The following is a 24,944-nucleotide window of genomic DNA, read 5'->3' on the forward strand; positions in this document are numbered from 1 at the left end:
ATCTCACATTTTGTGTCTGTCATGTTCTGAAATGCTTTAAGCTTGTTGCTTGAAGTGTTTACCACACTTCCTCTATCAGCAACTTATTCTAAATCATAATCTTGATCCTCAACTATACACTAGCTTCCGTGCAGTTGTTGGTACAGAAGGCTGTACAGCTGCTACTAAAACTAAGTAGCCTAAGAATGCTGCTGCTTACCAAAAGAAATATGCTAGAGATTTTTTCAGCATGTGTTGGAGTTCAATCATTAATGCAGTCTAATTACACTAATAGGAAAAGTGGTCTGAAAAGTCTACTGCACTCACAACTGGAATGTTAATTTCTGTTAACTAGCTCATTCTCATTAGCATCAGCTTCTAGGTGATGTTGACATGTTTTAGGCACTTGTAGTTACCCAAGGCAAAGTCTTCACTAACTTCACTTGGAATATACTTGATCCACTTGTCCAAAAAGATTAACCTTCCTCTGGCCTACTTAGATGGCACTATCCACTGGAGAGAATATTTACCTTTGAGATAAGGAAGTCTTTACAGGCCATAGATTTTTTTTTTTTCAGAATGTCTATGCCAAAGTTCCACTTTCAGGCCTCACAGGAGAAAGTGTGGTTTCTCTAAAATAGTAGCTACCTGTTACTGCCCACTTAACATAGGCCTGTCATTCTTTGTTGCTCTAAGTGTCTTAATCTTGCAAGAAATGCTGTATCTTAACTACTAGAAAATGCTAAGTAGTACTGCGGGAAACTTTTCTTCTTGGAGCAACTTAATCTTCAGCTGTTACGTGACCAGAAGGAATAGAAAGCACAAAATGAGGCATAACTTTCCACACCCAAATGGCTAAAACTGGCTAATGTTATTTCTCCCTTAAATTAAAGACCTGATTATTCTGTCAAGATAAAATACCTCTATGCAGTGGCACCCTAATAATATTCCTCTTCTTGGAAACCTGTGTTCATACAAGGCTTCCCTTCTTAAAGCAGAACTCTTGACAGTGGGTCAGATATCTACTGTATGTAGATCAGATGTATTACCCAACAGTGTCCTTTTTTAAATTAAAAAAACCCCTCATCCTGTACTTCTGATTTTGCATACCTACCTACCTGTCTGTGAATACTTGTTTTATTTGGGATCTCACTGTAGCACGTAAATCTGCTATATCATAGCATTACGATACTATTATGAAACAGTGCGTAATTTATTCTTATCAGTCACCATGAAAGCCTCACCTCTTTGGGTTTATTATTCTTGTAAACTTTCGGCTAACCTCTAGGGTTAGCACCTCTAGCACTATCTACCATTGTTTAAAAAAGACTATTGGAAGACTAGCAGTATTAATGGTCGGACTCATTCTTGCCACACAAACAAGGCCTCTTTGATGGCAAACTAATTGCCCAATCAGCCATTGTAGCTGAAAGCAGTAATTAAACATGGCAAAAAATCTGCCCAGGAATAATCCCTAGACAGTGATGAGGATGAGCGCTGATGCTTGCACCACCAGGCTGTAGGTCAAATTTCTATATCAGACCTTGCTCTTGTCATCAGTGTAAGGCCATGCTTCCCCCCACCTCCCATGCAGCCTGGCATGAGAAGGGTTTGAGACCTGTGAAGGACTGAAAAGGGTCTTTGTGGTGGCTCTGGATGAGGAGACAAGGATGGCTGCTTTTTTTCTTTCTCCACTGAAGAATGCTACTGGAACCTCAAACGTTTGGATAAACATAGGTCCTAGGATGAGTTTTGCTGAAGACTTCCTTGCTGAGGAAAGCAGCATCACTAAGTGGAAGAGGGGAATGTAATTGCTAGTGCTGTAGTGCGCTTGTGGTTGTGACTGGACACCACTGTAGGGAAGAGTGTAACCTGACCACAGTCTTGTTTTTGTATTGTGTGGTTTTTTTCTTTCTTTAGAAAGGTACTTCATTGTAACAGCAAAAAAGAAGTCTTGCAGTATGCCCCCGACTTCTCATCTACTGATACCTTTGTCAACAGATGGTGGTGGCTGAGGAAGGGTCCAAAACATCTGGTCCAAAACAATGGCTTACAGGGAAGCTGAGGAGAAAGTTTAGAGTTTACTTCGTTCTGCTTGTGCCCCTGCTTTCACAGCTTTCCAGTAAGACCCAGGTAGCATTTCCCAGACTGTCTTCTGGATGAACACATTTAAAGAATGTAATGGGAATCCCCAAAATAATGGGGACAGTGATTCAGACCTGGCTCTCTTAACTCTTTCTGTCCCTGTTTTCTTCTTGCTAGCAGCCGTCTCCTTATACAGGGAGGCTAGTGAAACCAAAAAGGCATGCTGGAACTTAACTGGTCTTGGATGTGATGATTGAAGTGTCTTGAGTGTTCTTGGTGATACACCTTTGTGCTCTTCAGATAGACTGATGTGCACTCTAGAGGGATTTTATCAAGCAGATCTTTCTGAGGAGGGAGGGGGAAAATGAAGCTTAGCCTTATGTTAGGTAGTCATCTCTCCGGAGGGAAACATAAGTAAGTGTACTTCTAACCTCACTTTTATTGTACTTTCTAGGATGGCAAGGCCTTCTGTGCCTTTTTCCATGGAGTTCTAAACAGCTGCATGCCATTCCACAGAGTCATGCAGTTGCTCTGCAGGCTTGAAGAGAGGCTTTCAAAGCAGTCAATACTGAAGTGGAGGTCTTGTTTTCTTTTTCCTGTCCTTCTCCTCCTGCTTCCAGTGCCTGCATTGGGTAGGTTACCTGAGCACATGAAACAGCTTGATCCCTAGAGAGGAGCAGGTGTAAGTGCTATGATCTCTTTTTCAAACTGGCTAAACTATTTGAGGCAAATGAAACTATGAACTGCCAAGAACACCAACCTTGCTCCCTTTCCCTTCTGCCATCCTCCTCTTCTAGTTGAAGACTTTTGCCCCAAACTTAAATAGTAACATGGAGGAGAATCCACAATCAGGTGTAGCGAGTAAGAGATGAGAACTAGGGTACAAGAATACTTTCATGTAGTCATCACAGGCTAGCTTTTAAGTTTGGCTGCTGACTCCTTTCAAGAAAGACAAGAATCTTACACAAGACCAGGACTTGGTGATTGCCTTAACATTGCCTCAAGTCAAAATTATTCCAACAACAGAGGTAATAGTGTCTGTAAACCTGCCTGCTTTCCAGCAAGTAAAATTGAGCCCAGAATACTACAGTGATACTTACTGGCACACTGCTGGAGTCTTCAATAAATCCCTAGAAATGTCTTGCCTGTTATTTTTGCGAGATTGACATCTGGCACATAAGTTTCTCGGCTTCCTTCCCACATGTCCTTGCAAGATGAGATTTATGGATCCTACTAAGAAAGCAGGAGGAATTAAACTGTGTCAAAACCACAGACATTTCACTTGCCATCCCTGGACAGTGGCAAGACCCTCTTCCCTTTTGTGGAAAAAACAACTTGCGCTGAGCTAATGAACAGTTTGATCTGAGATCCAAATTCTATCAGTGTTAGTGAGGTATCATTAAAACCTTGAAGTGCCCTTATGTTCTGTCCAAATAGTCTTTGAAAAGCTTATTTGCTGTCTAGATTTGACAACCTGTACAGCAAACACTGAAATGCTGATGGCTATAATGTATTTTAATCTCCCTCTCTCTGAGGAACAAACCCTGATATATGGAAGACTTTGCAAATCTGCTTGTGGTGTAAAAGCAGCAGTAGCAGTTTGCTAGAGATCAATGGTAACTAATGTAAAGTTTGTGCACTGAGACTTATCCTGCTTTTCTATGTCTAGACTAAATAGTACCTGTACAGTTTTCCTTAACTGTTAGCAGACTACTTGGTAATAAGGTTCTCAGTGCTAACAGATGGCAGACTTTACATTCATCCTCATGCTGCAGGATAAGACACTGTAGTGTGTATACATCCTGATTACTCTCATTCATTTACTGTCTGATCTCTTTTAAGAGGCCAGTGACAGCCAGTTCAGAAAAGCTCTCCCTACTACTAAGTCATTACTTTTTTTTTTTTTTTTAAATTCCTGGTCATCTCCGGCAAGGCTGAGGTATAGCTGCCCTATTAACAGAACAAAGCAGTCAACACTGCTGGCAGATGAGGGTTGTCTACGTGTGTGTGAATTATCTTGTTCTACTGTAATGCTATTCAGTCTTTTACTCAAAACAGGTGAAAATGGTTCATATGAAGTCTCAAAAGTTTCATTTATAGTGTGGCACTCTAACACGTTAAATAAGCTGGTGTTATTCCAAGGTGTAGCTGAGCAAAGCACAAACCTGCAGTGGATGTCTAGGTCTTGGTAGTCCCTCATCTACAAACACATCTGCTCCATTGGTGAGCATTCATTATGTTAGGCCATAGACTAATGTGTGTATCTCTTACTGTAGCTAGCAGGTCAAAGGAGGGAGGAGGTGAGTTTGATTTCTTCTTTTCTCTGTCTCTATGCCCTCCTTTACTAGAAACCAAACCATTTCATAGGTAATACCACATTAGCATGCTGTTTATAGTATACTAGAGCTACTGTTCTGTTGATAGTGTGCTAAGGCTGCTGGCTTCCCCCTAGAAAGAGATTTCTGGCATAGAACTTGTACAGGATCCCCAGCGGGGATTGGTGGGAGTAAAGTGCAGTAATTGAAGAGTTGGAGTCATCCAGAGAACAAGTGAAGAGGTGGATTGCATTTGAAGGCTGCTACTTGGCTCTCTCCACATATGCAGCAGTTGCTCTCAGTCTGGAGGTAAATACAAAATCTCTGCTGGAATTTAGCAGGTGGTTGTAGTGGCTAGGAGTGCCAAAGCAACCTAGTGCTGGACTCAGTGCCAGTTCAAAGCTAGGAGAGCTGGTGCGTTCCCCAGAACGCAGTGGCTTTGATGTCTAGCTGTAGATGTGTAGTGTGCTGGCGCTGCGGCATCGCCTCCATTGCAAGATGCTCTTGATGCTGCAAGTAACCAGGTATAGTTCTCTAGGCTTCCCTGAACTGTGCTTCTTGGTGGTACATAATGATAAAGGCCATCTATCTTTCAATCAGGGCTATTGCAATACCAGGCTCTGTAGCAGAGACTCCTAGTTGGTACACGGTTTCATTAGTGCTTTTAGGCAGTTGCAATATGTGCTGTGCAAGCGGCCCCATGCAGTCAGCTTTCCAGGCTATGAACTGTTCGAGGACTGGATAAAACATTTGCCAGCAGTTTCTCTGCATACCTATCTTCTGTCTCAAACTTGTAATGGCAAGTTTAACTCTGTGCCCTCAAGAATGAAAACTTTAAAGATTTAACTTAATGTACTGATACCTATAATGAGGCATACACAAACTTAATGTAAACAAACTTGTTTCTTCCTCTCAGGAATCAACAAAAACAGTACTTTGACAAACCTAGATGTTCTAATATTTTAGCCTTGAAGGAGTGTAAGAAGCCTGTCACTTCTGGAATATGGGGCAGTGGTGAAACATTTTTTCACCCACAGTTATTGCACATCATAGAATAAACAAGTCATTAAATACCTTTGCTTTTACTTCTTGATGGCTAAAATAGCCTCATCCTTGGAATGAAGATTTCACACAGTCTTCCCTGCAAACTTGTAACTGGCAAGAGCTTTACATGGTGCACAGTACTCTTCTCTCCACAGACTCCTCCCATAAAGCTTATCTGAGCAGAACATGTAATGAACTATGAATAAATCTTAAGAATACATCAGCTCCAAGTAGTAAGTTTTTCTTATTGCTGGCTTTCCCACTGCTTGAAAGGCCAGAGGATCTTTCTGTCATGCTGGCTACAAACACGATTTTGGGCATGGAGTCCCCATGCAAGGCTTGTCTGGCCAGTGATGGCTGTACTGCATTTGCTGCTAAGCTCTGAAGTGAGAGGTTTCTGTGCATACTAAGCGTATCCTGTTCTTTTCCAGACCATGCGAGCAGAGTTTGATTTGCCAGAGTATTCGGTCCGCCGGCGGTACCAAGACTTCGACTGGTTGAGAAACAAGCTGGAAGAGTCTCAGCCAACGCATCTCATTCCCGTAGGTAGTAAGCAAGAATCTGCTATTAAGGACAGTTCTGTATCTGTCTTCCAAGGGTGATTTGGTGATATGTCTCTTTGGATTTAAATACGGTACTTCATTCCCTTCTAGCAGAGTGGGAAATGCTTCCCATTCTTGACTGATGATGAAGCTTAGACTTTTCTTGGTTGGCACACCTGAGAAGCGAGCTCTGGCAGCCTCCTGTAGGGCAATATGGGTGGTGACTACATTTGTTATGGCATAAATGGAATATGCTTCATCTGTTTGTTCAATTATTATATCTAGGTTTCCAATTATCTGAGGCTTATGGAAGGCCACTCAGGTACTTCAAGTCCTAGTCTCAGTCAGTTTTCAAGATGGCCTTTAGAGCTGGTTTTAAAGACGGTATTTTAGAACTATTTGTGCTAACATTTAGTAGCAGAGACTGGCAAATCTTAGCGTCTGGCTTGGTAGTTATTGCATGCCTTCAGTAGGCAGAAATTTAGCTAATGAGGTTAGCTAAACTACTGTACGCCTTCTTGTCACTGAAGCTGGCGACCCAACCACCTTATGTGATACGAAGAGGTTGATACTGATCTTCAGCAGTCTGTTTTTCATGCTGTAGAAGATGTGAAAAGGTAGGAAGCCTGTGGGATCACCACCATCAGCTGTTTTGAACAAAGAAATTAAAAAAGGCCTGTAGGAGGTAAATTATCAGGAAATAGCAACACTGCTAGCATACCTTAGCTTGCCCATCTGGGATGAGGGGGAAGTTTCTTTGCTCTCCCTCCCTCAGCAAGGACTAGGCTATGTGAGAACTTTTCAGTTAGGTTGTTCCAGGGTAGAGAGCTATTTAAGTCCTTAATTACTCTGGGACTTGCCTCTAAGTGAAATAATAGCTCAAAGATAAGAAATACTTCACAAAATCATGTGACACCACTTACTGGCACCAAATATATTTACTGAGGGGTAGGGAGAGGAGAAGAGAGAGAGTGAGCTTGCCAGGGTAAGGGGGAGACATGAGATTAATGTGTTAGCTGCCCAGACACTCTCTTCTCCCTTCCTGTTCCCTGAACAGCTGGAACTATTGAGGTTAAGCTTGTACAGATTCCTGAGTGTACCAACAGGCTGCCAGTCCTGCCTGAAGGCTGCAAGGCAGTAAATAATAGTCTAGTAGCAGAAGGTGAGTCACAGCCAGGGAATCAAGCTGCTTTGCTGTGACCTGGAATTCATTGCACACAGAATGGCAAATTTGGCACAAGTGGCTCTAATACTGGACATGAAACCGGCTGCAGAACAAGGCAATCTCTTAAGTGTCTCTCATTTAGACAATCTGGAAGCATAAGAATGCGCTGCCCTCTTTTATCTGTCTATGCGCAGGTTAGCAGTTGCGGAATTTCCTGTTAACCTCCTCCATGCAGTGGTATGGCAGGGAGATTGCTAAATGCTTTATGTATTTATTGCCTAGAAGTAGATGGGGAATAGAAGCTAAAGGCTGTTTCAGGTGCACTGTAACTCAAGTGCATTCTGAAAGGATGTTTCAAGCCAATCTAAGAGTATCTGTATTTGTAACTGAAGATAATGCAATCCCTGGAGGCCTTCTGCCTGACAAAATACCGAAACGGGGTTGTCTTCCTAATCTTGGTATAGTGAATCCGCCTAAAATCTTCCTGTAACAAATGATGTGTCTTCTCAGTGCAGCATGTCATGATAGCCTACACTTAGGAGCCAAAACTAAACTGAATAGGGGTTCCTTTTCATCTCTTTAGTTACTGATTTTTTTAACTTTTTTTTTTAAATTATCTGAGACTAATCTGTGCTTTCAAACAACAGTAGAAATGCTCTCAGATCTGTCTCTAGACTAGAAAGATAAGCCTAACATGGCCAAGGATCTTGTCTTTGGTGATGTTTGGATCCTTGAAGCCATTTGTGACTATAGTGAACCCTGCTCACATATCGCAGTGGGGAAAAGTTAGAAAGACTCTTAAGCTGGAAGACTAAAAGTCAGATAAGTAACACGCAGTTAAAGCAGAATATCACTTGCTAGCTGTGTGTACTGTCTACTTGGGATGGACCTCCAAAGGCCTAAAATGTAAAGGACTATAACTACTGCTATTGCTAAAAGCAGATTAAATGGCAGAAGCCTCTCTAATAGAGGTGCACTCTTCTGTGGGTCTAAAATGCTCAAACTTTAGTGATGATTCAGTGGCAGTTTGCATGCATTTGGTTGAACTAGGGTTCTTTAGTCTTCCACCTTGTCCTTTTTCTTCTGCATATGGTGCTGAGGTAGTGACTTCCTGAAGTATAGAGTCCCAGCTAAAGTTTACAAAGCAAGGGAAGAGAGTTTCTCCTCCCTGAAGACTACTGCACTAAGCATTATTCTTCTGAAGAAGTCTAATTAGAGTGTATCTTACACTGGTTTAACTAGAATGACTAATCTGAATGCTAAGCATAATAAGATAAGTCTTAAATTATAAGAACTAAATACAGTGCTTAAAACGTAGCTGTGTTGCAGCTAAGTCAGGCTGGCTGGGTTTTTTTAGGAGGTGCAATCTTCATGTACATCCCACATCAGCTAGGGTATGGTGGGAAAGGCATACGTATATGCAGGTTTTTTTACTTTGAATTACTTTTGTCACAGATTTTAGGTAACAAAGACTCTTTGCAGAGGAGAATTCTGATTCCTGATTTGGGTGAAAATGGCTGTCATTGCTAGTCTAAGAGTAAGCAGATTATCTGTCTGGGCAGACTGTTTCACAAGAATAAAATGCAAAGCACAGTTTTAAAAATTATATTAATCTTGGAGTCCATGCTGTCTGGAGAGAACAAAAGCAGATCTAGTGGTAGAGCTGAGACTAACCATGCTGAAGCTTGAAGAGTTATCTTCCATCTGAAGTGGTACTTTGAAGTCTGGAGTCTTACTGTAACAGGAGGGATTGCAGAACTAGCAAGTCTGGAGGCAAACTTGGGCTTACATGTTAAGCTGAACTGCAGAGATGAACTGGTGGTATCAAAATAGGAGTAAGGTGAAAGAGTAGATAGTAACAAAGGTCTGCCAACATTACACAAACGTGCTCCAGAATGTCAGCTATGATAGATGACTGACTGTGCAAGTGCTTCAGGAAGGTTCCAGCCTGGACCACTCGACCATGCTCGTCTGTCTTTGCTCAGTGTAGTGCTATTACTAACACTATCAGCCCTTTACAGAAGGGCCCTCCCTGTCCAGGAGCAGGGGATTTGTTCAGAATGCAGGGGAAAAGAGTAAGTAGAATTGTTAAATTTTCTCGTTTTTCTTGGACTGAACAGACTTACTTTAACATCAAGGTGTGTGTGTGCATGAATTGCTGTAGTGAATAGTGTGCAGCTCTGCTGGCATCTCTTTTAGAGCTGGAGCTTGAACATGGATAGCAGTGGGGGGAACTCTCTAAGCTATGCTAGAAGTACCTAGCGTGAGGACTGTCTGGGCTTCACTGGTGTGGGTCTCAGCTGAAGCCACTCAGTAGAATTGCTAGCATTCTAGCATTAGGCCAGACCAGCTCAACAGTAATTCAGAGCAAGGCTTGCATCCCATCTGATGTATGGTTCTTGTTAGCAAACATAACACTTCAGTGTCTGTTAAGACTGCAGTTTGATTGCTTTGTATGTTTCCAAAAAGCAGAAACAAGTTTTTGGTCTTCTGAATGTTGTGCATTTTGCTTGTCTCTGACAGCCTCTTCCTGAGAAATTTGTGGTGAAGGGTGTTGTCGATCGCTTTTCTGAAGAGTTTGTGGAGACGAGGAGGAAAGCATTAGACAAATTCTTGAAGAGAATAACTGATCACCCGGTGCTTTCTTTTAATGATCACTTCAACGTGTTTCTCACAGCCAAGGTAAGCCAGGAACTTCCAAACACAGTCATTGACAGGGACAACAGAACAGACACCTTTGCAGTCTCTTTTGAAATGAAGGTAAAAAGGCATTAATAAAACTACACATGCAGGTCAGAACTTCCTCTAAAATACCAGAGAGTTGTTAGGGACCCTGAATGTTGTGTGTGACAGACCCCTGTGTGTGACAACTGTATGGGTTCCCTTTGCTTGAAGGGAGGGGTGGTCTGTAGATTTACAAATTCAGTTCTCCAGACTTGCTTGTTTTGTATCGCTGTGTCTAGAACATATGCCTTGGATGCAAGAAAGGTTCAGAATTTAGAAAACTGTAGACTTTGTAAAATCCTGTTTTGGCGAGGAGGAAGGTGGAGGAGGAGAGATCTCTTGCACAAAAGCTTGCAAGTTTCTTGACTTTTTTCTTGTCTGTGCCTTCTATACTGCTTGTACTTGTTGCCCTCAAAACTAAGCATGAAGACCTTATTCTTGTTTGTTCTCAGTCAACAACTTCATGCTCATCTTCTGTGTGACTCACCCATAAGCGGTGCAATTTTCTTTAGCTGTCTTTTGAACTGCGTTTTAAATAAGACTAGAAGGACCTACACACACGCTTGGGTTTGACCTGATAAGTGAAGAGAGCTGTAAAAGCACGTCTTTCCAATGTCACATTATGCTAGCTCACTCAAATGTGACACTTAATTTGAGCTCACTTCAGGCTCATGCTCTGCTTGCTGGTAATGTGAGAATCTCCAGTTCCCTTTTATTTCCCCTCCATGGTGAACTTAACTGCTGAAACAAGCCAGAAATACAGAATTTGTTTAGCACCTTGATAGTTAAATGTCAGATAGCTTTGTTCTGCTTTTCAGCTGTCAATGCATGATGCAACTTTCTTAGCTGCTTAGTCATCTTCTCCCACCCCTGCAAAATAAACGGTAAGGGCTGTATTCTCAGCCCCAGGCAGGGCTTGCCTTGAGAATACAGAGCATCCAGGGAGGCTGAGGGAAAAGGACATGTGTTCTTCTGGCTGTCTTTAGTGTTGGAACTTGCTCTATTGCAGCAGTGAGGTGTCAGTTCATTGTGCTAGGACTTCAGAATTTAGTTGCTGCAGAAAGTCATGAGACCACCTCCTGGCTGAAAAAGAGAAACCAACCTTTCTTCAAGTTCCCTGTTTGGACCAGTAACACACCAGAATGTGTGAGAGAGTAAGTGAGTAATTTTGAGTTAAAGGGTTGTCTTCTGATGCCTGCTTGCAGATAGTGCTTAGGACAGGTAGAAGGCAAGAGTCAAGGACCCACTGCATTTAAATGCCAACATAATCCAAAATTATAGTAGCTGCTAATATGTCAGGTTCTCTTAATCAGATTTGTCTTCTAAGAACTTGGAAAGAATACCATAGTACATGTTTTGAAGATGTTTGCTGGATTCTTTTAAAGAACACTTAAGCTTTTAGTCTAGTCTGTAATACCATGTCTTGATTCTCAGCCTCTACGGGTCTACTTCATTTGAAAACATCTCTTCCCCTGCATAGGATAACCTAGTTAGAGCGCTTAATCCTGTTTTGCGATGTTGAATAGTGACCCCTGCTGGAAGCAGTAAAATGCAAAATGGACGGCGTTTTGGCTAACAAGTTTTTTCTGATGTGCTGTCAAGGTGAATCCCCTGAATATTGTAGGTAAACAACCTTGTTAACATAAGTTGTCTGAATGTTGATTTATGCAGACATGTAAAGCATTGACGAGGAAGTTTAAGCTTTCTGTGCAGGCAACATGGCTACATCTGACCCAGCCTGAGCTGCCCTCTGTCTTGCAGAAAAGCTGTGCTAGTCTTCCCATGCTGTGCGTTTTCTGTGCAGTCTTCTCCTCCCTTCTATCTGACCACACAACTGGTGTGATGTGACTGCTGACCAAATAGGCATGCAATGTGTAGCTCTGTACTAGGTCATCAGAGCCAGCTGGTGCATTTGCATAATACTAGTATTGTGGGCTATGAGTTAAAAGTATGTATGGATGAATGGCATGAACACTATCAGTGGAAACAGAGCTGTTAATATCACTACTTCCCTGGTGACAGTACAGGAACATGGGAAAGTCTGGCCATGTGCAAATGTGGACCACTAACTCATTTATAATGTACTTCATACCATTCTTCTGGATAGTTTATCTCTGTCCAGAGGTAGTCTTGAAACTGTGCTCAGCTGTACAACTTGTATAACGTGAGGTTTTGTCCAAGGCTACATGTCACATGTAATCTCTTGCCTTCACATGATTTGATCTTGACTAGAAAGTATCTCTCACTATATTAATCTTCCAACAACCAAGTGAAATATTTCTAAACTGTTTGGGTTTTTTAACTTCCTAGGATCTTAATGCCTATAAAAAGCAAGGAATGGCATTGCTGTCAAAGATGGGGGAGTCTGTCAAATACGTTACAGGAGGCTACAAATTAAGAAGTCGGCCACTGGAGTTTGCAGCCATTGGGGAGTATCTAGACACATTCTCTCTAAAGCTTGGTACCATTGACAGAATAGCACAACGGATTATCAAGGAACAGTTGGGTAAGGACACAAGGTTCTCTATCACAATACTTCAGTCTGAGTGCCTGTATCTCATTCTGGTTGATGGTGTGACCAAGACAACTTGTGTCAATGATTCTGCCCTGTAATGGGCCACACAGAGCAAAATCTAATGCCTCTTACAGATTTAAAACAGGCCCAAAGCCTAACGCAGTATCTTACTTTAGCTCAATTCTCCAAATATTTTTTTTTTACAATGGCTCTTGTTGTTATACCAACCTACTTTCTTACTAGAGTTATTTTTGGAAAGACTTTTGGCAGAGGGAAAAACCTGTACATTCCATCTGGCGGAGCAGAGGTGGAATTCCTAGATGAAGATAACCTTTACAGACCTGTCTTAGCAGACCCAAGTTTTACATATGTTTAAAAAAAGTTACTTTGGCTACTGCACAGATGCAAGTGTCTTTGTATTGGAAGCTTGTAGGAATGGTCAGTTAAGCTGGAGGCAACTTGGACCTGTCACCTGTGCAGCCATAGAGCTCTGTCGATTAAGATGCTAATGCAACACAAGACTTGACTCCTGGGGGAGTTAATGTTTGCCAAGCTTGGTGCATAGTTTCTCCTGTTTGGTGTGGGTGTTTGCAGATCCTTGTGCCTCACTCTTACTCTGTTAATCTACTTTTCCATCTGCCTTTTGCAGAATACTTGGTGGAACTACGAGAATATGGACCTGTTTATTCAACCTGGGGAGCGCTGGAGGTTGAGCTATCGGAGCCACTGGAAGGGTTGTCTGCCTGTATTGGGAACTGCTGCACAGCTCTTGAAGAACTCAGTGAAGACATGACAGAAGACTTCCTGCCTGTGCTTAGGGAATATATATTGTACTCGGAGTCAATGAAGGTAAAGAGAGCCCTGTGGCAGAAATGACACTGTCATTGGTGTTTGCATGCAGTGATGCATCACTGAGTTCATTCTTTCTAATAGCAAGAAGGGTTGGTGGTGGGAAAAGTCGGGAAGTAAATAATGCATTAGGTAGGAGGATGTTTTCCTAATCAAAACAAACCTAGGTATGCTGACCGGGTACTGCATGGGTAGCATTACCTATCTGCTCTGCTATTCAGTCAAGCTAAGGTCAGTAATGCTAGGGTGCACACAAAGTGTTGAAGAGTTGCTTATTCATTGGAGTGGCAGGTGGTACTCTGTAGGAGACATCCTGTGGCTGCCTAGAATCTTGTCTTTGAATTGTCAGAAAGTCAGTCATGGCTCAGCTCTTCACTACTGGGTCAGTGTCTGGCCCTGCAGCAAAGGTAGCATTAGCAGCTTCTGTCACTTTTGTGTAGCAGGGTTGGCTGGCTCCTTTTAGAACCATGTGTCCAAATGACAGACACTGCTTCCTCTCTCATCCCCATACCCTGGGCAGGATGTATCTGTTGTAAAGTTCTGTTGAGTTCTGCATACCAAGTAGCTGCTTAAAGATGTTGTTCTGTGACTCTTAATCAGCCTAGGAACTTGGTATCTTATGGCTTATGCAGAAGTAATAATAGCTACTTCAATGCAGTTTTTATTCTCTTGAAGTTAAGGAGCATTGGTAGTCAATTCCACTGCACGGGGAAAAGAATTACTGAGTTAACTGCACTGAAAACTGAACCTAAGGACTCTAGTTTGGCCGTTAGAGCTTTTCACCAAATGCCATGGTACAATATGTATTAGCAGTCCCTCTATAGGGTACTAACAAACAAATTCCTTCTGAGGACTTGCCACTTGGAACAACTGTCACAAGGCTATGGTATGCACTTCTTTAGAGATCTAATAGCCTGTTTTAAACCTACAGTCTGAACATAGTGGTCCTTCTTAATCTTAGTCATCCTATACTTCTCAAACTGAGATTTGAAACACCTAGAGCTTTCTTTTCCCAGCTTCAGATGGCTAGTTGTATGGCTCTTGTCTTGCCTGGCTGAATGATTCTTATGAAGGCTTTGCACTAATTCCCTGAGTATACTCTTTGCTTTCGTAGTCATGGTGTTGACCCTAGCATAAACAAGGTGCATTTTATTTATAGGACTATTAACACCCAAGTATTCCTGGAACACCCTGAGCTGTAGATGGAAGCCTTGACCCAGGGTGTTCAGACTTAACCTTACTCTGTAGGAAGGGGTGTGTGTGTGTGTTTGTGTACTTACAAATAAACAGAGCATGAGTGTTGTGGTTTAAGTCCAGCCAGCAGAAAAGCACCATGAAGCTGCTCACTCCTCCCCACCCTGGGAGGAACTGTGGTCAGTTCATCACACATTGTCTCTGCCACTCCTTCCTCCTTAGGGGGAGGACTCCTCACTCTTCCCCTGCTCTGGCATGGGTCCTTCCCACAGGCTGCAGTTCTTAAGTCACAGACTGCTCCAGCGTGGGCTTTCCCATGGAGTCACGGCCATCTTCAGGGGTGTCCACTCCCCTCCGTGGGCTGGGGGGGGACAGCCTGCCGCCTCACCACGGGCTGCGGGGGCATCCACCTCCTCCGGCGCACCTCCTCCCCTCCCCTCCTTCCTCGCTGACCGTGCTGCCTGCACAGGGCTTTCTCTCACATCCCGCTCTCCTCCCCCGCTGCAGGTTCCCCTTCTTCAACCTGTTCTCCCAGAGGGCTCCCGCCATCGCTGACGGGCTCGGCCTTGGCCAGCGGCGGGTCCCACTCGGAGCTGGGGAAGTGTCTGGCAGCTTCTCTCAGGAGCCGGCCCTGCGGCCCCCTACCCTGCTGCCAAAAACCCCACCACACAAACCCAAAACAATGAGGCTAGTGGTTAAAGCTTTTAGCCCAGAACATGTGCCTTTTGATGCTACAAAGGCCATGGCGTACTGGAGATGGCATCTAAAGTGGCAAACTGAGTTGTGAGAGGTGCTTTTCACAAATGTAGCGTGGGAGGAATTTTTTTTAAGCTAAAAAGCAAGGGTTTCTTCTGCTGAAGAGGTACTTCAGGCAGTTAAACACCACTTACTACAGGAAGCATGGCATTAAAGACTTGCAGCTAGACTACCTATTGGCTTGGAGACAGGCCCATTCAAAAAGGGCTCTTGTCAGAGGACAGCAAAGACACTAAGTGCAGTCTCCAAGCTAACAGGCTTGCCTGAAGCACCTCTTCAGCTAAAGAAACCCTTTTTAGCTTAATTTTTAGACAGCTGACTTAACTTCCTAGCGCCCTAAAGGACTCACTCTTCCTGTCAGTTGTTCTCTGGTAATGAACTGAACATAGTCATTGTGTTGGTGCTTTGGAATGGGTTGGATCTAGAAACGACACTTGCAAGATAGCAGTTAATAGCAAATAAGGATTATGCTGTTTTGTGTCCAGCTTGGGCATCTCATTAGCTTTGTTGGAAAATCAAGAAAGAAACCTATTGCTAGCCAAGGCAGACCGTTCCTATTTTTCTTCACTCCCAAATATCAAAACTGAAATCTCTGAGGTCATACCAGGTGCAGTTTTCTTACGCTAGAAAATACCAGTCTGTTACTATTTCTGCAGTAAGCAGCTACAGAACTGTCTTCCCAGATGCCATAAAACCATGTAAGTAACTGTAAAGGAGGCTACACTTGGAGTGTGGGAGGCTTTCTGCTGAAAAGGCTGTCCTCTTCACTAGCAGTGCAGTCCTATTCATCAGCTGCTGTGAGGCCTGCTTGTGAAATTGAAGTCTGTTTTGGCCTTCAGAGCACAGTTGTTGGACAGGGTGCTTGGTGGAAGGCAAGTCTCTAGGCACTAGGAGTTCAGTGCAACCTTGGTAGCTTTCTCTGTTGCACATTGTACCCCAGGTGTAGGTATAGGAACTTGATTTGTAGAGCAGTCTCTAGCTGGGTGAATGTCCCTCAGTGTAAGAACTGCCAGGTTATCTTCACTGGTTTTTTAGAGATTAATGTTTACTTTAGTGTCTTCAGGAGCACTGTTATATGTGAGGGGGAAACCTGAGGGAACTGCACATACTGAGGCAAAGCCCAGTAGTTCTGGTTGAAACAAATATTGGCTGACTCCAGGCAAGCCCCGTCTCTGGGTTCATTTGAAAGATTTACAGAAGTGGGGAGAGGCTGGCATTGCAGGCTTGAGTTAAATGTTGCTGGGACTGTCTAGGAGAGACCTTTTCCAAAACATAGGTCATGTATAAGATGGCCAGATGATTTCTCAAATCCTGGTGCAGTGAGGCACTTGTCAACAAACGTGAGGTACCACATTTTTTGTGGTATGCTGGTGTTCCCCAGGGAGGCAAGTGCAGAGGACAAACTCAGCTCTACATAATTCAGTGGCGATATTAAAATGTTATATGATCTCGGTATGCTTATCACCTGATAAGCCTTTCTGGCAGTGTTGTGATCCCTAGCTGTGTGCTTGGACATTACTTCTAATGCATGTTTAAAACAAGCACCACATGAATAACTAACTCTGTCTTTAAAAGTGTGCAGTAAATAAGGATCCTCTTGTGAGGTCTAGTTGTAGTAGGAAGCTATATGGTGTGCAAATGGCATAGGATTGCAAGAAAGGAGGCTGATGGCAAACTCCTGAAGCTCCTTCAGAGATCTGGGCCAAAGTGAAATTTTTCAACTAAATACAAAATGGAGAAGGACCTGCCTCACTGAAAGCAAGCTAAGTCTTGTTTGTACAGGGACTGGTGGTTTGGTTCTGTCCCCAAATAACTGAAATGTGGTGTGTGAGTTTGTTCTGTTTGGTGTTGGTTTCTTCCAACTTCAAAAAAAAAAAATTATTTTTTACTTTTTTTTTTTCCCCCCTTCTAAGTGAGGCCTTAACTAGTGGAAGTATTGCATGGGTTGTGGTAAGTCTGGGGAAACTTGGCACAGAGTTTTTCGAAGGAGCTGCTGAAGCTTTAAGGCATTGATCTGCAACTGAGAAGAGATTGCCTGGAGGTGCCAGAGGAAACACTTCCTTTCACATATGGGACAAGTGAAAGGGAAGGCAGTATTTTTCTCATGACTTACAGGTCAGCCATTAATGGATACTTAAAGCTGTATTCAGAAGCATATTGTTAATGGTCCACAGTGGATGGACTTGAGCACTTAAGGAGAAATAAGACACCTGCCCTTTGAATCTAATCTGCTGGTACCTGTTAATCATTGGCTACTCCTGGTACAGATCCAGCTTACTGCACTAACTTGAGGTTTCTATAGGCTGAATGCAATTGCTGGAGGCGGTTGTTTTTCTGAGAAGAAATTTCAGTTGACTCAGGTTCAAGAAGTAATACAAAGTAGAAATATCTGTTAAATCTCTCAGGCTTTTGTTGCATTGGTAACCTCAGTCACTTAAGGGCTATTCCACATAGTTGCTTAGATTTCAAAAGGAATGGGAATGCTGTGTTTTTTTCAAGCAAACCAGTGGCATGCTTGCTTGCATCCCTTTGGGGAGAAAAGGGAGTGTTAAGCTGTTGAAGGTGAATTTTTCAGTTTTGCCCCCTCTTTTTGCCTAAACGTATAGCAGTTTTGTGGATGGGGTGCCATTCCAATTTACCATGGACTGAGGTTTGTAAGAATGATTGCAATATCTTCAGTCTCTACTCTAGAGCAACTGCACCAGTGATGTTCCCTTGGCTTAAGGGGGAGGAAGGGGAAGATGATGATTAGAAGATACAGGGTTCGTACATCTTTAATTAGGAAACAGATCTTGGTGAGACTGGCTCTTAGAGCTCTGAGAACTACACTTTTAAAGAGATATTTCTGTAGGCAGCAGAGCATGTGACTAGTCCTGTTTTACTAGCCTTGTCTGAAACTAGTCATTTTAAAATGTTCAGATTTACAGGTGCCTCAGCAGTAAGTGTTGGCTGACTTCCCTCTGAACATTTTAAATAATAACTTTGCATCAACTGAGTTCTAAAAAATTACTAGTTGTTTCCTTGTGAAGACTGGAGAAGTAAGTTGCCCACTTTTGCAGGCGCAGAACTGCTTATTTTTTAGTAGTATATTCTTAAAAAGACTAACTTCTGTGGTCGTTGTTAAATTGTAAGACTGTAGTACAACCTTAGTGGAGATCTTGACTTGCGGCTATATTACAAGATAAAGGTAGCAACTTTTGCTCTCTATGCCGAGAATACTCCGTCAATAAAATGTTTTACTGCTTGTGAAACTCACTCGGGTAGTTCAGTGCTTTTCACGTAAATTGTGCTTTTCAAAATTTTATTTTTTTTAATTAAACCAACAACCAAACTCCCCAAACTGATCTAAAAGCAAAGCTCACTTTTGTTCTAGTGCAATAATGTAACAGCTTGCTATAAAAGACTTTGAGGAGTCTTTGTAAGTGAAAAGGGAGATGTAATACCTTCTGTGGTGGCCTTCCGGTCTCTTAGGCTGTGCTGTTTTCTGTTTGGTGCTTGAGGATGTCAAAAGTTTTGCACTAGTTCTTGACAGCTTGGATGCTCTCTTTTATATCCTTTTCATGCTAATAATAGGTCAAATGATGAATTGAATTTACTTAGGGTAATATTCATGGTGACATGACAGCTTCTATCTTGCATGCCTCCAGCTTGTCCAAAACTTCAATTTTCTCTGACCCTGCCAGCTGCTGGAGAGCAAATGCTTTGTTTTTAAAAGCTACTCCCTAAATACTGTAAAATAAGAGAAAGTAAGTCTGAAAGTCTGACTTTGGACTGAGCACTTAAGCTGTATCACTTTGCAGTTTCTTGCAGGCTGGGGAGGGAAGGAACAAGAGCTCACAATTGTCTTTTCTCTTGCCCTTAGAACGTGTTGAAGAAGAGAGACCAAGTTCAAGCGGAGTATGAAGCAAAACTGGAAGCAGTAGCCTTGAAAAAAGAAGACCGTCCAAAGGTTAGCACTTCAAACTAGTCTACAAAACCAGCTTGCACTTACATTACTTCCTGAGAAGAATGGAGAAACAACTTGCTTTGTCTGGCTCTGGTGGCTTCTTTGCAGTATAAGCAGTTTCTGGCAGAACAGAAATTTGTTGTTGGCAAGCTGGTGTGAAATAAAGCCCTAGGTATGAACATATATAACCTGTCTAGCAACTTATGTGCTACTGATATCCCACCATTCAGAGCCGGGTGGTTCTGACCAGTGTAACACTCCAACCACAGCTAGGCAATCAGTTGGAGTGTTCAGTGACATGGACTGAAGTAGTGGTAGAATAGACCATGGTGATTTGGCAGTATGTAAGCTAGCTGAGTTAAGGTCCTAGCCCTGGCACTGTTTAACTGTACTGTAGGACTCCTGTTTTGGCTGTGGAAGACTCTGTATTTTGCCCCTCCTGCTAGGGAGCTCTTCCTCTGTGATGCTGAACAGACACAGCAGGTGTCAGCGGGTGACAGGTTTTGGCCGGGCTTCATGCAGAAGCAAAACTTAAACTCTCGTGCTTGTGCTGCCACCTGCTTTCCGCATGAAGCAATGTGCAAGAGGCCTCTCTCAAATCACTGCAACTTTCACCAACAATGACAACAGGTTTTGTTCCCTTCCTCTGCTTGGGGCTTTTTGGTTCCCCTTTGTGTTAATAATTAATAGATTATTTTCCAGTATTAGGACTCCTGTACAATAATCTTACAGGAGGTTCACATAATGTCTTGAATCTAAGAAGCTGAAGAGGACCAGGGCATAGAAATGCAAACTAGTATTTTTCTGATCTTGTGTCTGTTGTGGACTCTACAAATAGTGGTGTCTTGGGTATCTTGTGGTGCTCTTGTATTTTAGTCTTTTGCCTGCCCCACTGCTGGCTGGTGTGGTATGTACTCTTACTTCCTCAGTGTAGGTTTGTATGAGCTGGTATTCTAACAAGTTGTATGTAGGGTGAAGGGAACTAAATCTAGCATATCCAGCAAGCCAACTGCGGTTTTTAGGCATTTGACTTTATCAAGTTTTGATGCAGTGGAACCGCTGAACTTTACTAGTGTCTCAGCTGCTAAAAGGCTTTTGCATCTCACCTCTCTGGGATTATTGTGTAAAGCACAGCACTTAAATAGCTGTCTAAGAATTTTTTGAATACTTATGTCTCCTCTCCAGAGTATAAGCATATCTTTTGGCAACTCCTTGTACCTTTTTTCTAAGATAAGTCTTTTGTGTCATTTTCAAGTGGAAGTTGAACAAACTAATAGAACTCCTTGCATGTTCTTAAAATACTAGCTCAAGATTTTCAGATTGTTCCACCTGAAGGGAATGTCCTCGTCTGTAAGAGCTGGTAGCTCAGAGCTGTGGCTAGCCCCACATCTTACATTCAGTGAGGTCTCCTGGCTTCCCTGCTGGAAACTAAAAGCAGACAGAGGGTCATGAGCTGGGTTATGCAGTGAACGGCATTTGTGTTCCTTTCGGCATATTTAGCTGATTTGGCAGGAATTATGTTAAAAAACAAAACAAAAACCCAACAGCCCCCCAGACCTTAAGGGAAAAAAGGCCTACTTTTGGATCACGAAATGAGGGCCTATCATTACTTGTTAATCTCTTCCCCTGGAGGGCATTCTGAGACTCGCTGTACACATAATCAGATTGGCTTCACAAAGCTCTGTCGGTGTCATTAGGTCATTCTCACATTGAGATGATCAGCTTAGAACTTGGTGGGCTATAAATGCAGAAGGCTTGTAGGGCTACTGTAACTGTCTGTCAGCAAATACTGCTCATGAGTGCTGAAGTTTACACCAGAAACATAGTGTGTGTGGTGTTTTTTAACACTAGCATAACAGTGTTAGTGCGGGGTCTGCAGCCTTTCTATTTCTAACAAGTACAGTGCTGAAGTGCTTCTTACCCATTTCTGACCCACGCTGGAGCTGGTTTTGCAGTAGTCCAACCAATATGGTGAAATACAGGCATTGTTTCCCTTTGAGATGAAGTCCACCTCTGATGGCTGAATTTATTCTGTCTGCCTTAAGGCTTTGCAGTGTGGTGATCTGTGGGAACAGTAAATATGGCAGTGCAGAACTTGAAGTAGAAGATGACCATGTGTATTTACAGAAAAAAAAAACAAACAAAACAGCATATGTTTCCAGAGAACTAGGAAGGTAGAAATATCATATACAGAGATTAGTTGCCTAATAAGTGTTGTATTTGTTGTGCTTCAGGACCATTTGTTACGTGGTAATGATGCTGTAGAGGAGTTCTGAAAAGTGGACATGCTTATGCTGCAAGCAATGCCATCTGCACTTGACCACGCTAAATTCTAGATGTGAAGCATACTTAGACTCTGGTCTTTTGAAGAACTATGTGAAGAGGAATAAATGTAGGTGCAGAAGTTACATTATCATATAATGAGGTGACCAGACTCCTGAATATACAATTTTATGCTCAGTTCTTGCCTGCATGTTCATCTCTTCTCAGTTTAAGTTGGCTTACTAAAATAGTGATGGGCCCTTCCAGAGTTTATTCCAGTTTGAGCCAGTTATCACGTGATTTTGGGGTTTGGTTTTTTTTGAGCTATTCAAATAGCTGAGAGCAGCCATCATTAAGAAAGTAGCAACTTCCCCCAAAGTGCAATCTTCTTTCTTCTCAGTTCCTAGTTGCTAGCTAATAATGAATATCTGCACTGGTAAAAGCAGATACATCAGCATTGATGTTTTAACTTAAGCCCAAATTTGATGTTAGAACTAGAACCTCTCTTTTCATTAACCTTGCAGTAGATATAAAGTGCTTAAAAGCTGTTAATTAACCTAACATTTTGTTTCGACTACTGAGTTGCAACTTCTGTTCTGGGAAGCTGTGGTTTTGGAAGGAAAGGTATTTACTCTCCTAAATAGGACTAGTGCATGTGTAGACACTGCTTTCATGATGCCTGTGGAGACTTAGCTGGAGTTCATTGCTGTTGTTCCTTAATTAGAGTGTATGTGACACATTTGCTGACCACTGGATTGACCCTGTAGCTCTGAACTCATACAGCCCTCTCGGCCTGACCTGCAGGAGAACTGGCTGTGAGAAAGAATGGTGGGTTGTTTTTTGGTTTTTTTTAATAGCTTCGTTGTGGTTTCAGATCCTGGCAGAAGAAGCAGGAAGCTGGCGAGTGCTTAGAAACTAACTTAATTGGATTGGGAAATCTTACATGGTTTTGCTTCCAGACTTCATGACTCTTTCTCTTGATAGCCTACCCTTTCCCCTTAAGATAGCAGAGTACTTGCAAATATGACACAGGGCATACTTGCCTTGAGGGGAGTATCTTCTAAACTTCCTAGCCACTGGCTTGGTAGTTCTTGTCTGAAGCCTACAAGAGAACTCCATGTCTGGAGTTGTAGCAGATTGGATTCTGTAGCTATAAGTATGGTGCTCAGAGAGGGTGGGGGAAGTGTGTAGCTGCTGAACCCCCAAGCTGCCTGTAGGGTAAATCCAGTTGTGTGAATAAAGGAGTACTCAAATCCCATGAGGATGAAGGAGGTGCTTCAGGTGTCTTGAACAGCTCAGGGCTTTCCTCTTCTGTGGTCATGGGCCTAGTCTGCACATCCTTACAAGCTTCCCATCTGTGTGGACCAAGCGGCACAAGGAGAAGGAAGAGAAAGGTGTTCGTGGCTTTCCTGCTTGAAGAAATGTTTGTAAATTGTTCCTGTAGTTGCCTGGTGGTATATGTGTTGTTAGTTAAAACATAAGCAAAGAACACCAACTTCTTTGGCCTAAAGTGCATCTACCTTGGGCTGATGACTACTGTCACAATCCATTTAAATCTCTACCGAGGCTTGCAATAGGCTGTCCTTCAAGATTTCTCCTATTGCTTATGTGTGATTACATGTCCAGGGTTGAGCCCAAAGTCCCATGAGCCAATCCACAGTGATGATCATCAGTGCTTTGCACTTAACATTATTATTTTTTCAGGCAGCCTGTAAGGTTAAAAGTGGAAGCTAGAGAGTAGAGGCTTAGGAATTTTATTCTGCAACTGTAGCTGATCACTGCTGTTTGTATACTATGGTTGAGAGATAACACTGAGGTCTCTTATCCAGCTCTTTGGACAAACCTAAATGTTTGTTGTTTCATACACACTAGTGTAAATTGGGAAATGACTAGTGCAACTCTAAATGGGAAGGAGGAGAGAAAGCTCACTCTGGAGCTGTAGTCACGCTGCTCAGTTTGAGAACTAGGAACTGAGCTAGGCACCCAGTACTTAGACCAAATGGTTTCCTCTTTATGTGCCTCTAGCAAGCTCTTCCTCAGTCTGCCTCTGTATCTGGCATGGAGGTGGACAAGCACAACTGCCTACCACCTCAAACAGCAGAGAACAAATTAAGCAATCCCATCTCCTCACTAATACAGAATTGGGGCTTTTCTCTCTGCAGCCATAACAGAGTTTTTTCAGGATGACTACTGGGCTGTTAACTTATCCCTTCCTCTGTAGCTTCCTCAGTGAGGTTTTAGCTAATTCAGCAGCCTAGCACTCTCAGTGATGGTTTCAATCTTCATTTCTTTTGCTGCAGGTACCCACAGATGTCGAGAAATGTCAAGATCGAGTAGAGTGTTTCAATGCTGACCTGAAAGCAGATATGGAGAGATGGCAGAACAACAAAAGGCAAGACTTCAGGCAGCTACTCATGGGGATGGCAGATAAAAACATCCAGTACTACGAGAAGGTACGTGGCACTGCTGGAGCATTGGCAGGAATAAGAGTAGTTCATTTTCCCCTGAGGTGGTGATGATTCTTCAGGAAATCTTCACGCTGACTTGAAGAAAAGAATTTTGGACATCTAAATCAGTTCTCTAGTGCTGCGGAAGCTGCTCTTTGTCAGCAGCTTAGTGTAATCTGTTGAGTTGCTGGTCACGCTGAAGCAATCTGCGTGAGACTAGCAGTCTTTCGCAAGGCAACCCTGTAACAGCATTTCGTCCTGGATGCTTGTCTGTCTTGCATTCTTTAATTGAACAAATTAGTGTTCAAATTAGAGCAGCAGTAGTGGCGATGAAAAAGACCGAAATTGCATATTGTAGTAATACTACCAGACTAGAAAATTTCTTGATTCTGCCTTTTATGAGCCAAACTACATGGGTTAATGTACGTCCATGGATCCATATATAGATTACACCTGCTATGCATAAATTATTCTAATCTCTGTCCTCTTGTGCATAGTTCTGTCACTTGTATGCTAGTCCTGGAAATACCTAGTCAGGTGCCTCTGCCCTTTTTCAGTTGGTGCATGTGTACCTGAGATTCAATGTCATTTTTTATTTTATTTTTTTAAGTGAAAGGGCCTTGACATTTAACTGCATATGCTGCCAATCTCATCTTCCTTCATGCTAGAACAGTGCTGCCCAATGAAGGGGTTGATACATTAGACACTACTAGGCTTATGCATGGTGACATACTTCATCTTCTTGCTTATTGCTTTTTTCCACATCTACTTTAAAAACTTCTTCCTGTGCTAGGTTACCTCTCCATGTAATATTAATATGCAGTTACTTTGCCCCTTCCAGTGTCTCTCTTCAGTAATTCACAAGTAGTCACACAGAACTTCCTTCACCCTGGTCTCTTCTCTCTTCTGACACTGCTCAGGAGGAGGGTATTAAAGACTCCACTGAACATCCAGCAGTGCCTCTGCAATTGCTGTACATCTTTTGCTCTTAGTTGCAGCAAGGAAGCTTTTTGGTAGGACAGTGCCTAATTGCTTCAGGATACACAACTAGAAATACTCTATTCACCTGCAGTATGATCAGCAAGATTAGAAGGAAGATGCTTTACAACAGTGACTTGTGG

The 24,944-nt window shown here is 42.6% G+C and overlaps 1 protein-coding gene across 1 annotated transcript in view; it reads left to right on the forward strand.

Annotated features, from left to right (window-relative positions):
- The window catches only part of SNX30 (sorting nexin family member 30), a 53,082-nt gene that overhangs the window by 22,097 nt on the left and 6,041 nt on the right, over positions 1–24,944 (forward strand). Inside the window, exons 3-8 of the mRNA XM_075020351.1 lie at positions 5,855–5,965; positions 9,654–9,812; positions 12,165–12,360; positions 13,019–13,218; positions 19,031–19,117; positions 23,677–23,829. Of these exons, the coding sequence (XP_074876452.1) occupies positions 5,855–5,965; positions 9,654–9,812; positions 12,165–12,360; positions 13,019–13,218; positions 19,031–19,117; positions 23,677–23,829 (906 nt within the window). The remainder of the gene's footprint in view (positions 1–5,854; positions 5,966–9,653; positions 9,813–12,164; positions 12,361–13,018; positions 13,219–19,030; positions 19,118–23,676; positions 23,830–24,944) is intronic.

The sequence above is a fragment of the Buteo buteo genome, chromosome Z (assembly GCF_964188355.1).
Source record: "Buteo buteo chromosome Z, bButBut1.hap1.1, whole genome shotgun sequence".
Lineage (NCBI taxonomy): Eukaryota > Metazoa > Chordata > Aves > Accipitriformes > Accipitridae > Buteo > Buteo buteo.